Source organism: Chlamydotis macqueenii, chromosome 29 (genome assembly GCF_036417535.1).
Source record: "Chlamydotis macqueenii isolate bChlMac1 chromosome 29, bChlMac1.mat, whole genome shotgun sequence".
Classification (NCBI taxonomy): domain Eukaryota; kingdom Metazoa; phylum Chordata; class Aves; order Otidiformes; family Otididae; genus Chlamydotis; species Chlamydotis macqueenii.
This window is the reverse complement of record NC_141584.1, coordinates 454,074-473,316: the sequence shown is the minus strand read 5'-3', so window position 1 is coordinate 473,316 and position 19,243 is coordinate 454,074. Positions and strand designations below refer to the sequence as shown.

Here is a 19,243-nt window from a genome sequence, read left to right as displayed (position 1 = left end):
GTTACAGAGCTTGGCTCAGAGCTTCCCCTCTGCCCCCGGGGAGCTCTGGTGCCCACAGCCCTCACTGCTGTTCCCGGCTGCGGTGGGGCCTGTGGAAGCTGCTGCTCCCCAGACTTTGGTCAGGTCTGACGTGCAGTGGCAGAGATGCTGCAGTGAAACGTCCTTCCCCTCTCCCTCCCCCTTGCCATCCCGGTCCCACGTTCAGCATCTCTGGGGCGGCTGCTTCCCACCCCGCGGTGCGGGACCCTGCCGCCGCCTCCCCATCGTCGTGTCCCTGTGTCCTCCCCATTGCTGCCGGTGGCCGCTCGCCTCCGTTTTCGCTGTTTCTTTCCCGCTTCCCCCTGTGCTGCAGGCTGGGAATGGTACGGTCCTTCCCCGGCGCGTTGCTCTGTGGATGTTGCTAGAAGGTGAAGGCATCAGTGCAGGCTGCGGAGGCTGCAGCGGCTGCAGCCGGCCCCAGATCGCCCTGGAAGAGGGAGGGGAAGGGACCTGGTGAGGAGGCTGTTGCTTGGCGTCGGCCCTGACCCTCCGGCTGCTGCCCGCTGGGTCCGGCAGCATCGTTAGCGAGGAGCCATGACCCAGGGGAAGGTAGGTGGGAGGCCAGTGCTGGGATGATGAGTTGTCCCCTGTGTGTAATCGTTGCATGTTTAGGGGGATGGAAAATGGGTGGAAGGGAGGGGATTTAAGGAATAAAACAAGAGCTGTGGCGGGGAGCTGGGTACCCATGCACAGCCCGGGCACTGGTCTCTGTGATGGGGGTGTTTTCAGCAGAGGCGGGGAGCAGAGGGCTGTGTCATTATGGGGTTGGGGGCTGTTTCTGCTGGAGCTGCATGTGGAGCTCAGCCCTGCTGTTGGACCTGTGCTCATCTCCTGCGCTCATCCTGGGCTTCAGGGAGCTCAATGGGGTGCTTGTGCTTTCCCATCCGTGCCCCCAGCAGTCAGCACCTGGCACCTGCCCTGAGCATCTCATTCCTGGTGCAGGGAGCTCTGGATTTGGGGGGTTCTCCAATGCGCGATGGGGGTGCAGGGGTGGAGGGATGGAGGAGTGTGTTTTATGCATCCTCTGCCAGCACAGTGCACCATTGCCATGACAACAATGCTGGAGGCTGTCTGGATGCAGGCAGCACTGTCCCTCTTGTATCTCCTTGGGCATCTCTGGGGGTCTTGCGTGACATTGGCCAGCCTATTCCCAAGGGCTTTGTGAGGGAGGACAGGGTGAGGAGAGTCCCCGTGAGCTGGCAGAGGAGGTGGCACAGTTAGCCCGCTGCAGCTGGGTCTGCTTGTGGTGTGCATCCCAGTCTGGTACCCTGGCTTTATTTCCAAGGGCCTGTTACACCTCTAATTTAAGCCGTTCTTACAGGGACTGAGGTGTCTGCAGTGCTGGTAGGTCTGTCTGCTTCATTTTGGACTTTCTGTGGTTCCAGACCTGCATCACTGTGACCCATGGGATGCTAAGCATGATGTTGAGCTGGCACATGCTTTGGCAGTGAGGGCAAAATACCAGGCTCATAACTTATCCCAGGATGACAAAGACCTAGACGGTTAAATGGATAATGTTCCCAAGGAGAAACAAGTTCTCAGATGGTCTGAGGCTGGCTCTCTGCTGGGATTTCATAGCCCAGAGACACGGGATCCCAAGTCTCTTAGCTGCGTCTTCAAATTAAGGAAAGCAGTGAGGCTGAGCCTCTAGATGGGCAGAGAGGAATGGGCTAGAAGAAAATGTTGGAGGGCCAAACCAGAGCACTTCCTACTTTGTCAGACAGGAAGTAGCTGGAGAAAAGTGTCATATGTTTCCTGGTTTTCCTAGAAACTCTCCAAAGTATGGGTGTAAGCAGAAATGAAGGAGTTAGCATTTTCTGCCCAGTAACTGAAAACTCTTTTTCAAGGGGAAATTTAGAAAGAAGTAGGCTGAAAAGCAGAGAATTAGTTGGATGCTTTGCAGAGTTACATGTGAGCCTGAGGCACTACGGAGGATCCTGGGCAAGGCTGCGTCTCCCTTCAGACCGGGTGGCCTACAATTTTGCATCCCCTTTGATGTGTCAGGAATTTTCCCATCTCTTCCCTCAATCACATCAGAGGATGCTCCTTCCTGGGGGTGCCGGGATGGGTCCATTGCCAGCCCACAGGAGCTGCTGGGTGTTCTTCCTTTCATTCCTGGGACTGAAGGGACCCCCAGACCTCTGTCCGTGCCCTGTTGACTTCCCATTGCAGGGCAGTTCCTGTGCTGTTTTTACAGTCTAAGCTCTCCCCCCTCCCCCCAACTCTTTTCTGTGCAGCTCTCTGTGAACAACAAACCCCCCAACTCCGAGGGGCAAGGGGAGAAGAAGGACAATGCCACAGCTCCACCAGCTCCTCCGACCTATGAGGAGGCAACAGCGGGAGAAGGGATGAAGTCTGGCGCTTACTCTCCTCCCCCATCAGTCCCGCTCCACCCCAGCTGGGCTTACGTCGACCCCAGTAAGTCCTTCTGAGCTCTTTGCAGAGAGGGGTGCAGAGATTCCCCCAAGACTTGTAGAGAAGAGAGGAGCCGGAGACGTGGTGCCTAGTTTGGGCCATGGTAGAGCTCAGCCTAGAGCTGTAGCTACAAGCCATGTAAGTCTGTATCCATGTGTAAAAGCCATTTCACCTGACTCCTGGACCACACTGCCTTCCAGAGGTGCGACTAAACTCCAGTGCTCTGGCTCTGCTCTGCTCTGCTTCCTAGTACTGGGATGGGAAAAATCCCCTCTCCTAGCTTGCTGCACTGGGCAATGCCAGCTCCCGGGGCTGGGGAGAGTCCTGGTGCAATGCTCCCAGCTCTGCAGGCAGCAGCCCCAGCTCTCACTCCTGCTCAACCCAGGCTTTCAAAGAAGCCGCTGAACCGGCAAAATCAGTGTCGCGGCGTCAGTGATGTCTGGCTGCGCTGAGCCGGCGCTCAGAGCCAGCGGAGGTTAAAACACTGCTGGATTTGAAGGCCAAATTGTTCCAGCATTGGTCTGTGTGGCTGACTCCTCAGCAAACAAACACCTTTTCTTCTCCGGGTGCTGCGTGTGGCTTCTGCTTGGTTGTGAGAAGCGGACAAAGGCTTGACTGTGCCCGATGCAAGGGAACGGCTGGGTAGCAGCAAGCTGAGATGGACACAGGGCACAGTGGCTGGCAAGCGAGTCTGCTGGGGTGGCCAACTGCTTGGTCAGCACAGCTTGAACAGGAGAGAGCTGGATTTTATGACTCCTGAGTCCTTGCTCCGCTCAGTCCTCTTCCTGTGCTGTGCCTTGCTGGCTGCCTGTTGCATCCGTCCGGGATGGTTGCAGCTGCAGGGATGGAGATGTTTAGGGAGGGGGAATGAGCAAGCTAAGCCCCTCTGGGATATGTGTGCCTGCACACTCCAATAGATTCAGACTTTTCCCATTCTTGTTTGCCTTCAGGGGTGAGAAACAGAGCAGATAAACAACCTCCCAGCTTGCTGTAACAACCATCTGGGTCTTTCTACTGTCACGATGAATTAGAATGGGTAAAGCCCAAATGGGTTAGGATGCTGGTATTTTGGGTATCCCAGAGGACTCCTTTAGGTGATGTGCCATCTCTTGATCCCTCCCTGACAAGCCTGGAAGGACTTCTGCTCTGCAGCTGTGTCCTGTGCCCTGATCCCTGCTGGTGTTCTCCTCTGATTTCATGTCCTTCTCCCCTTTCCCTGCCCTCAGATGAGCTGCAGGCTGTGGCTCCTGTACGAGGGTCTGGGTTGGGGGAGTGGACAATCAAGGGGGCTGTGTCTAACAGCTTATAGGAGACTGGAAGTAGCTGGAGAAAAGTGGCATGGTTTGGGTTGCTTTCTTTAATCATGAGCTTGGGACACACTGTCTTGCTGCCTCAGACGTGGCCACGGGTAGGTGACGAGTGCTGAGGACACTAGCAGGGAGGAGGAAACCCCCTCCATTCCTGCGAGGCATTTAGGTGCCTAATTTGGTGTTTAGATGCCTTGGCTGCTTTGACGCAGGAGGCACTGAGGTGTCCCAGGGGTATGGGCCTCAGGTGCTCCCAGCCCTGTGTGGGTGATGACATATCTTGCAGAAACGCAGGGAGGACACACTGCAGGAGTATCATCTCCACTGGAGCGTAGCAGAAGGCACAAGAAGAGCACAAGGGATTTATTTCCTAACAGTGACATCTTTAGGATGGGGCTTCTGCAACAAGAGCAAGCGGCTTTTGACCAGTAAACCAGAAGAAATCCAGAACGAGGGCCTTGAGTTTGGCTTTGCTGGTGTCTGCAGCCTGTCCTCTGAGTTAGAGAGGGTCTTTCCTCCATCTGCCTGAAGGATTTGAGTATCAGTGAGCTGAAAAGCTTTGAGAAGGAGGGGAGACATCTGTCAGACAGGCAGGGACATGAATGTATAGCTGGTATAATCACCTAAGCCTTCATTCTATAGGAAACCCAGGCAGGGAGACTTAGTAACAGGGGAGGGGACATTTGCAAGAGAAGTGAATAGCACCGGGGAATGATGAGCAAGACATCTGAGGTGTCAGTATTTGTTTTATTTTCTCTTGAGCATGAGGTTCAGGAGATAGAAGAGTCAGCCCTTTCCATCTAATTTGTGCAGCTGATCTTCGGAGGGAGAAGCTGCTGCTTTGGGTTCCTCCTTGCAGCCCCCTGCCCTGCAGTATCCTCACCCCCCCCTTCACCCCTGGCCGTTGGCAGTTTCCTCCCCAGCAGGCAGAGGTTTCCTGATCTTCTCCCGTCATCTCCTTTCAAACTGCAGAGCAGACTGATGCTTTATGATGCAGCTTTCCTCCTTGCTTGTCTGCAGGGAAACTCCAGCAACAAGAGCTTGTATCACAAAGCCTTCAGCGAAGCGGAGCTGGGTTGTGCAGTGATTTTTGGGGGAAGGTACTCCTCGCAGCAGCAGTAGAGTTGTTTCCCCCTTGTTTAGGCTTGCTGATAAACTGTTCTGTGACTCCCTGCATGAAATTAGATTCAGGGATGAACCTTATGGAAAAGCTGGCTGTAATGAGGTTCTCTCAGAGAAAAGGGCACACCGTTGACACAAGACATGACAAAGACACAGTCTAAGCTCAGGCAATTACAGAGCAGCAAGGGAATCCTCCTGCACTAGAGCTCCTGATGGGAACGATGGGTCCTGAGTCACAGCTTCTCTGGGGGATGCTTTAATATTCAATGAAAGGTGAGCAAGGATATGATACAAGCCCTCTAATTGCCATTAAAAAATATGGTGTTACCATAGACAGGAATTAACCCTGGCGTCCTTCTCATGCTGGAGTTTGCAGAAGTGGTTTCCCCCTCTGTCCTAATAAGATGCAGGAATGGGAAGGAGCAGAGTGCATCTTAGCATCCCTGTTTTGCAGTGCAACAAGAAAACCTTGAAATTTTGGCCTCCTGAACTGTCAAATTATTGCAGCTGAGGAGGGGGCTGGGTGATGAGACCTGATCTGTCTGGCTTCCACTTCAGGCACGAGCCCAAGCTATGGCAGTGGCGGGTACCCAGGGGATACGGAGATGCTCACAACCTTCAGCTGGGACGACAGAAATGTCCGCAGAGTATTCATCAGGAAGGTAAGCGGCGAGTCTCTTCAGGCTCAGCCTTCCTCCGTGAAGGCAGGAGATCAGCTCTGAGCCCTCAGAAGGCCCTGGCTGCAATGTCTGTGACAGCTTCCCCAGGCTGGGTGGAAGCAGAGAGACTGCGAGTCACTCATGGACTGCCTCTCGTTGCAGGTTTATGCCATCCTGATGGTCCAGCTCTTGGTCACTCTTGTTATTGTGGCTTTCTTCACCTTCTGGTAGGTGTCTTGATGAGCAGCAATGCTTGCTTTGTCCTGTGCATGACGTACTCCTGAATTGCCTGATACTTGGAGATGTTGTTATGTAGACACCTGATTTTATTTTCTCCCCATGTGCTCCAACAGAAAAATAAAACTGAGGGAACCCTGAGAGGTCCTTCAGTACCACTGCTACCCAGGTATCTTTCCTGCATGTCCTCTGGATGGTGCATCGTCCCTTCTGGGGGCTGTGCCCACTCAAGAGGCCTAGGCTGCTTGCCCTTAAGAATTCACTGCTGTATTTTTCCTTTGGGAGTTGTCAAGGCCATCGAATCCCAGCCTACCTCGGCTTCAGGAGCTGGGTCACCTCCCCCTGCAGAAGCTGATACCCCACACCTGAGCAGCAGCTGTCTCCAGCTCGGGTGACGGAGCGTTTCGGGCATGCGCAGCACGCGTTGCCTTCAGAATAAATAATGAATCACTGTCAGCCTGAAGGTTTCAGCTCCCTAATCACTTCCCAGAGAAGGCAGCGGCAAGTTCCCTGAGCAAGTCCGACTGTGTGACTGGTAACCGTAGGGGCTGTCTTTCTGACATGACAAGTTGAGTTTATTTGCAGTTGGTCAGTCTACTGGGCAGACTCAGTCATGTTTGGTTTTTTTCCACGTGTCCTGTGCTGCATCACCCCGTGTCTGTTCCCAAGTTCAATTTAGCAGCAACCTGTGAAGTGATTGGCCTTTTTCTGCTTTCTGCTCAGCATCCCTTTTTCTATGTCTTGCAGTGAGCCGGTCAAGGGGTACATTCAGATGCACGCTGCCTGGTATTGGGCTTCCTAGTGAGTATCTCTGTCTTCTCCTATGGTCATGTATGCTCCAAACAGCTCTGGACGTGGCTGTGGTGATGTGGAGACACTTTCCAAACACTTTTACATCTTGTATGTGAAGAATTGCTCCAATATTCATGCAGAGGGAGCTGGGAAAATTGATGGATAACTCATGGAATCATAGAATCATAGAATGGTTAGAGTTGGAAGAGACCTTCAAAGGTCATTTAGTCCAACCCCCTGCCAGGAACAGGGACATCTCCAACCAGATCAGGTTGCTCAGAGCCTCATCCAGCCTGGCCTTGAATGTTTCCAGGGATGGGGCTTCCACCACCTCTCTGGGGAACCTGTTCCAATGTTCTAAAACTCGCATTGTAAAAAATTTTTTCCTACTATCCAATCTAAATCTACCTCTCTCTATTTTAAAACCATCACCCCTCGTCCTGTCGCAACAGGCCCTGCTGAAGAGTCTCTCCCCACCTTTCCTGCAGCCCCCTTTAGGCACTGGGAGCCGCTCTCAGCTCTCCCCGGAGCCTCCTCTTCTCCAGGCTGAACAGCCCCAGCTCTCTCAGCCTGTCTTCATAGGAAAGGTGCTCCAGCACTCTCATCATCTTTGTGGCCTCCCCTGGACCTGCTCCAACTGGTCCATGTCCTTCTTATGTTGGGAGCTCCAGAACTGGACACAGTACTCTGGGTGGGAGTACTGAGGTGAAAAGATAGAAAATCTCACCTAAATAAGTCTGAGACGTGAGATATGCTGGTTACCTCCAAATACTTCCAAAAAGAGGGCTTGCCTGCTCTACCAAATGGGCTCAAAGTAAATGTAATGAGTATTACTTGCAGAACAAACCAAGTAAAACTAGGGAGTTTCCAGGAAAACAGTGCAGAAACCCAGGTGTGGGACCTGAAAGGGTGCCTAGGGTAACTTACAGGCTTAATTTTGGGATTGTCCCATTGAAAACAAGGAGGCTGCCTGGGTTTGCATCATATGCCTTGATATGCAGCAGATGTGAAGAAGCATGCAGGCAGTGAAGGGGAGGTGAGTGCATTTGGAGGTATTAGGATATTTCTGGCCATGTCTGAGTCGAGCTGTCATGCCTGGGTCTTCATCATGGAGCTGCTCTTGGTGCCCAGAATTTGGGATGCCATTCATTAGTCAAGCCTGGCTGGAAAGGTCAGCTCGGAAGTAGCATAGGCTGTGCTCCCATGTGTTAATGTATTTGCAGTTGCACTGGTTTCCTGGATGCCGCTTGTGTTAGTGCTGCTAATTAAGCAGGCAGAGTGTGCGATGCAATTGTCTGTGAACAAGGCTGCGTGAACTTGGCTTTAATTAGTTCACACCCAAATCACGAAATGTGTCCAGGTCCGGAGATGAGACACCCGCTTATATAACTTAGTAAGAAATACCCAAAATAGCAGTAATAGTAGGGGCCTGACATCAGCATGCCTTTTCGACCTCAAGGGAAAAGAATGTGCTTCGTCTTGGCCAGCTGGTAGACTGGAGAAGCGGCATTGCCTTGCAGGGAGACAAGACCAAGCTCTGCTCGGGTCTGTGCTCTGGCCTTTGGGTTTGTCTCTTGCAGCTTACTGGTCAGTTAGCATTTATTTCTTCCTGCCTTTCAGTAGGAGCAAGCGCGTCTTGGGCCAGACTGAAATTTCTGCCCCTTCACATCTCAGCGATCCAACCCTTCCCTCCATCCCACTGTCTCCATTTGCCTGTCCTGATTTGGGTCCGGATTCCCTTCATGCACAGAGATTCCAACTCTATATACAACTCTGTGAAATAAAAGTGGGTGCCCTAGGGCATTTTTCTACTGCTAGGGTGATGGCTCAGGGCAAATAACGCAAGAGCAGAAGTGCGACAAAGGATGCAAAGGAGATGGACAACTGCAATGGCTCTCTTTGCTACCTACACACTTTCTTTCCATCTACTGAGCCGTGTCCACTCCAGCTTTCCTGGTTTCCCCGTGGGAGAGCAATGCTCACGTTTATCTCTGGCGCATTTATCATGGCCCTTGGGTTTTGCCGTCATGTTCATTTATTAGACCTAAGGTGAGTGGCTATCGTGCAGCCATCGGCATGCTTGGAAGCTGCTTTCCCCCCAGGCACTGGGTGAAAGCAGGTAAGCAAGTTCCCACTGTGCTGTAAACCATCAGCACTGTGGAAAAACACCCGGGCTGTGTGATGTCCAGGACAGAGGGAGACCATCCCTCAGCTGTTGGATTTTTTTGCTTTGATGAAGGGTCAAGTCACATGAGATAAATAACTCTCCTGTGACCTGGGGATAGCTTATGCAGCAGCATGTTAGACTTGGGTCTGCGAGCTTCGCTGTCCTTAGAGGATTCTTCTCCTGTTGAACTCTTCCCCAGGTGCTGGTGCAGGAACACAGGAGCAGTTCCCTTCCCTGACGCATGCCTTCCCTCTGGCCTTAGGCGAGTCACTTAGCAGCCCTGTGAGTCTTGGTTTAAGTGCAGGAGGCCTTGATCCCACCAAGCCAGGAAGTGCCTGGGAATGAGGGACAAAGTCTGGTCACCTCTGTATGAGCATCTGGGTGCTCCATCTATCCTGGACCTGAATGCTGCCCTTACTCTGCTCTAAAACCATCCGTCAGGTTTTCAGGGGCGGTTGTGCTGTCCCACCTTGGGGACCAGAACAAGCAAAGCAGGAAGCTGTGGGCAGAAAACTGCTTCAGCAAGAGGTGGTCAGTGCCTTGCTTCCTACCCATCCTCGACTGCTGCCAGGGTGCTTGCATTTCAAACGGGGCAGCAGAGCTCTGAAACCTGTCAGCTCTAGACTTCTCTCCTGCATCAATGCACAATGCTTGGGTTTTCCTTCTTAAACTGCCCTTTTTTCTCTTCTTTTGCAGTGCTGTTTTCTTTGTGACCTACCTGATTCTTGCTTGCTGCTCCGGACCCAGGTGAAATATTTTCTTTTTGGATTTGAAACAGCCCTGTGAAATGAAGGATGAATGTTTTTTCCTCTTGTTTCAAGCATGACTGACAATGTTGTGGAGCTAGGCTGGGGTCATGCCAATGCAGTGATTTAGACACTGAAGTGGCAGCTGTTGCAGTTGTGGGTTGCTGCAACACAGCATTAACAGGGGAGGTCAAAATGCAACTGAAAGGGCAGCTATGTTGCAGCTGAAATGGCTTTACTGTGTATCTCCAAATCCTCATTATTAAGTACTGCAGAGGATGGCTGTCTTTGCTCTCAGTGGAGCAGAGCACTGCTGACTGCTTTGCTGGAATATCATGGGTACGTTAGCATCGAGGAGCATCCCAGATGCACCCATTCCCAGCAGGATTACTGTCCCCTTGCACCACCCCTGCCGTTTGCTGCACAGGCCATTAATTATATGATGCACTTTGTGCAAGCTATTGTGCAGCGCTGCTAACGACCTCAGCATCACACGGCTGACCAGCTCCTCTTTCTTCACTTGCAGGAGGTATTTTCCATGGAATCTGATCCTGCTGAGCATCTTTGTAAGTAGCGCATCTGGACAGCGTCTGCCCTGCCTCTGCAGCCAGCGTGGGTTTCGTGATGGCTCCAAGCAGAGAGACATCTGGTCTGGATTCCTGCAGAAAGCAGGAATTTCATCCTCTGATTGCCCTGCACTTGGGCTGGGGAGCTGTAATTGAACTAGAATGCGATAAGCAGGAAAGAAGGGAGCCTCTGTTTAAAAAAAAAAAAAAAAAAAAAGCCTATGGAGGCTGGTCGGTGGTGGGAGCTGGAGTAGGGTGCTGGAGTCCTATGCAAGAGGAAGAGAGGGATGGAGAAGGTGAGACTGCTCTCAGGGTGGTGGCTTGCCCTCACTTTAACCTGCCCTGTAGATATTAATCACTAGAGGATTAGAAACTATGAAAAATTGCTTCTCCTGAGCACCCATTTAAGAGGCTTCACTGCCCTTATCATGACTGTAATTGAACCGTTTTATCTGTTGTGTTTCGCTCTCTGTGACACAAATGCAGGAGTAATGTGGTTCTCTTTCTCTCCCAGACACTCTCCATGGCTTATCTCACTGGGATGCTCTCCAGGTAGGTTGAGCATACTGTCTCTGGAGGCTTTTCTTGTCCTATGTCCTGTCTCTTCCTGCAAAAAGGGCAGTGCCAGCACAACGAGCTGTATGGAACTGCTATATCCTGCGGTCTTACCTGTTCCCCTAAGCAGCGCTCTAGCAGATGGAGCCAGAGTGAGACAAGAAGTTTTTTTCCAGCAGCTTCGTGGCTTTTGTAGCTTGCACTCTTGCTTGTGTTTTTACTGTTACAGTCTGCTCACAAGATCAGCCCTGGTTCACGTGGGTCCCTGGTGACGAGGCAGATGAGCCAGTGGGTGTTGATGGATGCGCGCTGGCGACAAAGAAAGTAGTGGCTTCAGCAGCTCAGGGAAAATGCCAGTGATATCACTTTCAAATAGAATCGAAAGGCAGAGTGGGCACTAGCTTTTCTTAGGGCTGAGCCTGGTGCTGTAACCAAAATCAGTACTCGGACATACGAAAAGCTATAACCTATGCCTGCAGTCCCTCTACCTGTTCAAGTCCCTCCTTCCCTGCACTTTTCCAAGACTCAAAGCCCTGTTACAAACACATCAGTAGCGTAACAGTGGCTGCAGCTTTCTGATTTCTCATTGTGCTGCAATGACATTTGTCATTCTATTTTTACTATCTCCCAGTTTGAATCCTCCCCCTTCTCCATCTGTCCACAGATAGATTTTTATAGTAAGTCCCCATCTTAGCTGCCCATGAGATCCCAGGAAGGCGTGGATGTGGCCTCCTGCCTACCCTCTTCTACTGAAAGCAGGAGGAAAACCCATCTAGTCTTTTTTGAGTGTTTTCTATCTTCCTCTTTTTACATTAAGGGGGGACATTGATAATTTCAGTGCCATTTGTGCCCCTAGGATTCACACTTTCCCTGTACACTCCTGCTAAGCTTCTGCATGTCTTAATCCCACCTTCCACCTGTCCCTGTGGGAGACACTGGAAGAGTGATTTTGCTGTTAATTTTGCAGTTACTACAATACCAAGTCGGTCCTTCTGTGTCTGGGGATCACAGCACTGGTGTGTCTGTCTGTCACGCTTTTCAGCTTCCAGACCAAGGTGAGTTTGTGCGGATTAGTCCCTCTGGGATCTAAGCTAATCATCTCCCAGGGGTCGGACATGGGGTCAGGCATGGAGGTGAGATATGAGGAGCAGGTCTGTAGGGCTCTGAGTACAAGAGCAACCTGAGGGATGCTGGGATGTAAAATGAAGGTTACAGGAAGATTAGGGCAGATGGTGGGATGAGGGATGTGTCAGAGTATAGGTGGGGCTGGGAGATGCTAATGTATGGGGGGAGGAGCAGGCTGTGGGGTACAGAAAGGCACTGGCACAAACATATGTAATGGGCTTTTGGGTTTCGGGTATGTGATGGGTACCAAGCGCTTGCCCATGACAATAGAGGGAATATGGTGAGCGATTGGCTCTGTGTGCCATACACTTGGCTGTTGGGCCATAGGACCCGAGATGCAGGTGAAACAATTGCTGTGTGACAGGAAGATGGATGTGCTGCTGGAGAGTCCCTCCTTGTGGACATGGATCCCCTCGCTGCCTTCTGTTTCAGGACTCTGCACTTGTAACATGATGTTCTTTACCTCCACAGTTTGACTTCACCTCCTACCAGGGTGTCCTCTTTGTGATGCTCATGGTCCTCTTCTTTGGTGGCATCATCCTGGCTGTGATACTGCCCTACCAATATGTGAGTAACGACCTGCGCCCCCCCTTCCTCACCCAGTCCTGGTGCAAGGCTGGGAGCTGATCAATCTAAAGCAAGCAAACTCCAGGGCTTGACTTGAGAGGGGCTTTCAGCCTGCTCTCTGAAAACGTGCAGAAACACCAGCAGAAACAAAAGGCAAGACCAGGTGGCTGTTGCCACCTTGTACAATCAGATATCAGGTTGTAGGACAGCACTGGCCTGGGGCTTGAGGAAGTTTGCTTCTGTTCCTGGAGCTGTGTAGTCACCTCATGGCAGGTCACATCACCTGCTTGTGCCTCAGTTTCCCCTCCAGTAAAACCAGGGTAGTGAGCACATTAAAGCACTGGCCTGACCTATACAAAACAGGGCTCTTGCCCCAAATTCAGGGCTGGACTTGGACTCGGACTCTGGACAAGTGCAGTGGGATGTCGGTCTGGCCAGACCTGGCTGTATTCACAGTAATGTCAGGCACTGTCCTGCAGTGCTTAAATCTTGAGGCTCAGATTTCTCAGAAATAAGCACCTCTGCAGGTGATTCAAATGCCAAGGGCAAGTCTTGATGATGAATGACCACCTTGTCACACCTCCAGCTGCTGCCAGACCCTCTTGCATGGGTCCAGCCCCTTCCTTCAGCCTCCCTGGTCATAGCTGGCATTGGTTGTGCCCAGCTGAAATCTTGGAGCAGCTTCTGACAACACCTGATAGAGGGTTTGGCGTGGCAGCATGGAGTGACTGGTCTCCATCCAGGAGTGTCTCATTAGTTGAGCTGTCATTCAAACAAGAGCCTGACAGACCCTGGAAGACACTAATGGAAGAGGGGAGAGGCTGTGCAGCTACCATTAATCACCCCGAATGCCTGCTTCTGCTGGAGATGGAGGCATCTGGCTTTGGTCACGGCAGCCTTTAAGTGACCTCCAAACCCTTCACATCTTACCGGGCTTCTCTGGGGAGCCGAGTCATACTTTAAGGGCCAGACCTGCAGGAGACACTCCCGCTGATACTAGCCCTGGAGTTGGTCTGACAAATACGCAGGCTGGTGTCTTCAAAACTATGAGCTTGGTTTTTCGGTTGTCTTGGCTTGAGCTCCATCTCTCCCTCGTGCAAACGTGAGGGCAAACCAGCTTGTGGTGCCAAGCCACTGTCATTAAACTGCTGAGATAACTGCTCTTTATCTTGCAGCTTGTCAAGGTAAGCATGGCTTGAGGCAGCTTGTAACGAGCTTGTCTATCTGGGGAGGCAGGCTGCGATGTCTGGGCTGAATCAGCTGTCTCTGTGGGCACCTTCTCCTGGAACACAGGCAACTTCTCCAGTAGTGCTGTGTGCTACTGTGCCATAGCAAGCAGGGGCTGGGGTTTGGCCTTAAGTCCAGAGAACTTCCTGCTGTGACTCCAGCAGATGAACACGCTTAAGTCATGCTTGTTAATTAAAGCTGAGTCTGGCCCTTAGAAGCATTCGGTGTTTCTTCCAGTGGGATCAGCCTTGTCTGGTAAATAAAACATCTAGGGCTGCTGCAAAATGTGCTTCCATCAGGATATTGCTAAGACACCTCCACACAGACAGCAACTGTGTTGAAGTAGGCTATTCAGAAACTCAAGTACCTGATCTAGGAGCTTAGGAGCCAAGTAGACACAAAAGCCAGAGTGAGAGGGGAAAACTGAGGCATGGTGACCTGTTCTTTGCCTTGAAAAGCTCAACAACAGAAACTGCATTGGAGCTGGAAGTGGTGCAAGTCCATCCAGGGCTATTAGAGCACCTTCCCTAACTTGTAGCCTCCACATGAGAGCCGAGTCTTCTTCTCTGTCGAGTCCTAATTAAGCATTTTCTCCTAGGCACTGACTGATGGATTTGTTTCCTTTAGGTCCCCTGGCTTCACGCGATCTATGCTCTGCTTGGTGCCATTATCTTTACTATGGTAAGTGGTGCTGGTCATGGGGCCTGGGAACATGCTGGCAGGAAAAATAAGCAAATAAGCAAGGAGTAAATGCCTTTAGCCTTGAAGGGTGCTTAAAGAAGGAAGAGTGAGTGGCAGGATTGCAGAGAGCTTCACATCCTCAAATGGCTCATGAATAGCAATTAGTGCAGTGACCTCAGCCTTGTCCCGAGAAGGTGCTGGTGTACGTGACAGCGCTGGTGCAAAGCATGATGTGATTGGCAAACCCCTGCTGTATGCGCAATACTAGGTGTGAACAGCAGAAAGCATTTTAGGGACAGGGCAAAAGGTATCTCTGGAGTGGGAAAAGCAGAGACCAAGCTTTGGCACAGCCGTGGGAGCTGGACTGCAGGGCCCAAAGGGAGCCTGGGGATGAAATGAGGCTGCAGGAGTAAGCAAAGTCAGGTTGGGGCCAGTTGAGTGTGAGTGAGCCAAGGATTGGGTATGGCTTTGACTAACAGAAACAGAGATACAGAAAGACAGTGAGAGGCCGTGGGCTGGGATTAAGGGGTATTGGGAAGGTTCACTGCAGGCAGGAAAAGCCCTGAAGCTGGGCAGCTCCTCCAAGAAAAGCTGAAAAGGCCCAATTCTTTCCTTTGAGTGCTCCCTGCGGTCCCTCCTGCAAGGCTCTTCCCAGAGCAAGTCCTGGCAGTGCCATGCTTGCTCTTCAGGTGTGGGAGTTGTCTGGGAAGATGCTTGGCATTACCCCAAGGTGGGGGTCAGGAGGAGGGCTGCCTTGAGGTCCAAGGCGGTGCCCATTGGGCATGTTGTGAATAAGAACAGTTGAGCAATTTCATTTATTAGCTATAAAAGTCATTTCAAGTGAGCTCAGATATTTCTTCTGTGATTCATGATTAAAGACTATTCTGTAAAATACAAGTAGGCTAAACATCTTATAATTATCCCATAAACTTCAATCAGAACCTCAGCTGGTGGAATCTATTGTGCCAGGCTTGTCAGCTCAGTTGTTATTTACGACTGGGGAGGGCAGAGGTGCCAGCTGACCCCAGGCGATGGCAAAGATGCCCTGCTAACCCTCAAGAGTTGTCTGTCAAAGTGTCTGTCGCGGGCGAGGTTAACAGAGGGAGTAAAGGTGAGATGGGAGAAGATACTGGGTTTGAAGTCTTGCAACAAGGTGCAGATTTTCTTGCAGCTGGGCCACCAGCCTGCCTTGTAGTCCATGTTTGTTCCTGTGAGCACTGTGTCCCTGCAGGCAGGCTGGGCAGTGGATACCCATCATGATGGCTTCACTGGTAAAATCTGCCCTGCGTTCAGTCATGTTTGTATCTCAGAAAGGCGTCAGCTCCCCTCTGGGTCTGGATACCTCTGCTGGCAGTTCTGCAGACCTTGGCACTGCCTGGGATCTGGGTTTTCTTGCTCTTTATTTTTCTGGTGCTGCTGCTGCTGCAATGTCATCTTGGGTCCAGGTCACCTTGTTACCCCGCAGGTGTTTCTGAAGCAGGGGAAATTTGGCAATAACAAGTTGTAGGGACTGGCTGAGGTGGAACAGGGCTGACCCTGGGACGCATCTGGGATGGATAAAGTGTGAAGGAAGCAGGCCTGGAATAAAAGTTAGGTTCAGGGTTTGACTGTAAAGAGTGAAATGAAGGAAGAAGAAAGTTGCAGCTTTTTCAGTGCATTGTTCTGAGCTTTTAAATGGCACTTGCAGCCCATAAGAAGTGGCTGCATTTTCGTTCTCGGTACAGTGAAGCAACTGGGAGATCTCCTGTCATTAGTGCACTTCTTGCCTCCCTGTGCCAAATCTCCGTGTGACTGTCACTGGGTTTCCTCCTTTTTCCTCACAGTTCCTGGCGTTTGATACCCAGATGCTGATAGGGAATCGTCGGTACTCGCTGAACCCAGAGGAATACATCTTTGGAGCCCTCAATATCTATCTGGACATCATCTACATCTTCTCTTTCTTCCTCCAGTTCTTTGGCTCCAGCCAGGAGTGAGTGCAGCAAGGCAGTAACTTCTCTTTGCTGGCAAGATGCAAGTGTTTAAAAAAATATTAAAATAAGGGAAAAGAGGGTTAAAAAAACTAAACAAAAGTAAACCCACCCTTTCTGGCCCACTAGCAGGCTCCATTCAATCAGCTGAGCAAAGCCCTTGGGTTTCTTATGCAGCTTGTATATATGCTGTTAGGCCTTTGTGACCCAGAAAGCAAAGCAGGGCTTAAGTGTTGTCTCTTCTGCTCCCTCCACTTCTGCTGAGATCAAACAGACCAGAGACTGGGAGGCATGATTCCAAGACCTTCTTTTCCCCAGAGGCTGCCAGAGTTGCCTGTCTGAGTCCTGCACATCACGGTATGTTGAAGTGCAGAGAACAGCAGGAAAAGTAACATTAAGGGGAGGAGAGGAGGGCGTTTTGCTAGGATCCTGGCAGGAAAGCCAGCTGAACAAAGGGAAAAGGCTAGGGAAATCCTCGCATTCCCCTGCTTCTCCCCTGCATTCATTCAGAGCCTTGTGGCCTCTGCAGAGATATATTCCTGGTACTGCTCACTATTAGATGTACAGACCATGGGACCACATAGTCTGGATGTCCCAGCAAACACTCCTCCAGGCACAAAGGAACCTGTTGTTCAGGATGTGCAGCCCCTTTGAGGACATCCCTAACCCCCTGCAAGAAGAATTCTTCTGTATGCTTTGCATCCGGCCATGGGTCTGAGGATGTACTTTCTTTCCTCCCCAGAGTGGGACAGCAGGACCACTGGCTGTGGGCTCACCTCCCCACCCAAGGGGGACATGTATGTCAGTTCTCTCTGAACTGTGGCTCTCCACCTGGGATGGTTGTGATCCTGTGTAAAGAGTCATGGCAGAGAAGAGGTGAAAGAGGCCGAGTTTCAGAGTCCATGCAAAGCCAGGCATTGCCTGATGTGGAAGATGGGTGGCTGAGATCCTGTGACCCATAGTAAGGATCTGATGCCTTCACAAAATTGTCTTGGTTGCTTAAGATTAATAGTCCTAAGTGGTGACTACCCAGAGATGGAGGCCAGAGGGAATGCCTGTTGCTCAAAATGGCCACTGCTTTGTAGCAAACACCAGTGTTGCCTCTTCCTGTTGCTCTGGACATTTTCCAGTTCTGCTCTCCCAGTCAGGGATGTCAGTGAGGGCACTGGATGCCTCTGAGTGCTCAGGTAACTTTCCATCTTCCCCTTGCTCACATTCCCCTGTTTGGGGACCAGCTGGCTAATTTCTAACTGTAAAGCTCCAGGTGGAGATAAGAGGCCTTTTGCTCGTATTTAAAAAGTGATCATTCCTGCTGATAGAAACCCGTATCTTCAATCTCTCTGGGAATGCCAGGGCAAGTGCGTCACTGTGCTGCCTCTAGCAATCCCTGCGTGTTAGAGAGAGGCTATGCCAAAATGCTCCGTACTGCACGTTCCTCCTCTGCTGCTGCCCTGGCTTTTACCCTTCACATGTTGTGTCCTCGCACCACACGTGTTTGATGCCCTGAACTGGGCAGAGGAAAGTTACTGTGCAGAGAATAAAAATACTTCAGCCCTTCTGTGGCTGCACTGGCCTCCTCCATGATCGCACAAGAGCACAACTGATGCTTTCCACATTACCTTCCTCCCCAACCCCCCCCCCCCCCCCCAAACAAATAAAAAAACCCAACAAAACCAAAATCTTCTTAGGGAGAAAGAAGACTACCAGGTGACGACAACATTAAGTTCGTGACCCACTGATTTTTGCAGTGTATTGCCGAGAAGAAATAAGGGCCTTGAATTGCTGAGCAGGTAGAATTGGGAGAGGAGACAGCATGGGAGGCACCCTGAAAGTTTATGAAATAGGAGTTTAAAGAGGGAATTTTCTGGCTCAGACCCATGCAGGCACTTCTGAAATATCTTGGATATCTTAGCAGACTGGCTGTGTGGCCTTTTTTTTTCGCTCACAGCAAAAAGCCTTGTAGGTATTTCTGCTTTCCAGCTTTTGAGGAGCAAGTATGGAGATATGTGATGAGTTCTGACTCTGAAATAGTCCTAAAACTCCTCCTCTGGAGGACAATCTGGACCCGAGCTCTGCAGCCCTCCTTTCTGCACTGGGACTCCTCCACACTAGCTCTGTATACCCTGGGACCTGGGGAGGAGAACATGGATTTGAAGCCCACTCTGGATCTCTTCCTCTTTTTCCTTCTGGTGTGGAGTAACTTTGCCATTGCCTGTGCTGCTGCTGTGTCCTGGCTTTCTGCTTCTGCCTGGGAAAAGCTTGCATGGCACCTGCTCCATCTCCAGGCCACTTGAGTGGGGATGGCTTGCTGCCCTCCCATACCTGTCCACAGGGCTCCCTTGCATGTGTCCTGGTCCCTCCTCTGCACTGACCCCATGGCTTGCAGCCCATTCAAGCCAGACCTACCAAAAGCACTTGGACTTGAAGCAGTGAGTAATATGTACATGCTCCGAGAGGTAGAAGTCCTCATGAGGCTGAGTGACACAGGATTAGGGGTAGGATATAGCTATAGGTGTGTTCCCCCTGACCTGCGCAGGGGAGGCGCAGGGCTGCTTCTCTTCTTCCTGTGGATGTCCTTTATCTGAGGTCTGCATCATCCAGACCCTGGCTCTGTATTACCCTGCTCCTTTTGTCCGGCCACTCCTATGATTTGATTGTAAATAGGATTTTGTATTTTCTCTGAACATTGCTAATAAATTGTTGCAAAACTGTTAACTGCTGTTGTGAGGTCTCCTTACTGAAGTACAGCTGAAGAAAGGTCTGGTTACACAGCTGGTGCTTCATCCCCTTAAAATAGAAAACACAAACACGATTAGAGCATGATATGGCATGGCCCAAAGTTTTAAGGACGACCAAGCTGTCTCTTCTCTGGTTACGACTGAGGAACACATCCTATGCAAAGTAATAAAATGCACATGGCTGCAGCATAGGCATCGTGCATGAGAAGTATTTGGGAACTAAGGGCTCCTTGAGTGAGGATCCTGTTCTCTCTTAGACTTGGTTTAAGCAGCCACAGGATTAAAAAACAAGTAAATAGGGGTAAGCAAGTGTTGTAAGCAAGGCACCTACTT

At 51.0% G+C, this 19,243-nt stretch overlaps 1 protein-coding gene across 1 annotated transcript; it reads left to right on the top strand.

Moving 5' to 3' along the window:
• Positions 1 to 362: 362 nt before the first annotated feature.
• Positions 363 to 18,887, top strand: FAIM2 (Fas apoptotic inhibitory molecule 2). The gene is made up of 12 exons (XM_010122264.2): positions 363 to 588; positions 2,277 to 2,457; positions 5,442 to 5,545; positions 5,705 to 5,769; positions 6,527 to 6,580; positions 9,435 to 9,485; positions 10,011 to 10,050; positions 10,565 to 10,602; positions 11,573 to 11,660; positions 12,202 to 12,297; positions 14,152 to 14,205; positions 16,029 to 18,887. Exons 1-12 carry the CDS (start codon positions 574 to 576, stop codon positions 16,176 to 16,178), a joined length of 936 nt encoding a protein of 311 aa, XP_010120566.1. The 5' UTR covers positions 363 to 573; the 3' UTR covers positions 16,179 to 18,887.
• The last annotated feature ends 356 nt before the right edge of the window (positions 18,888 to 19,243 follow it).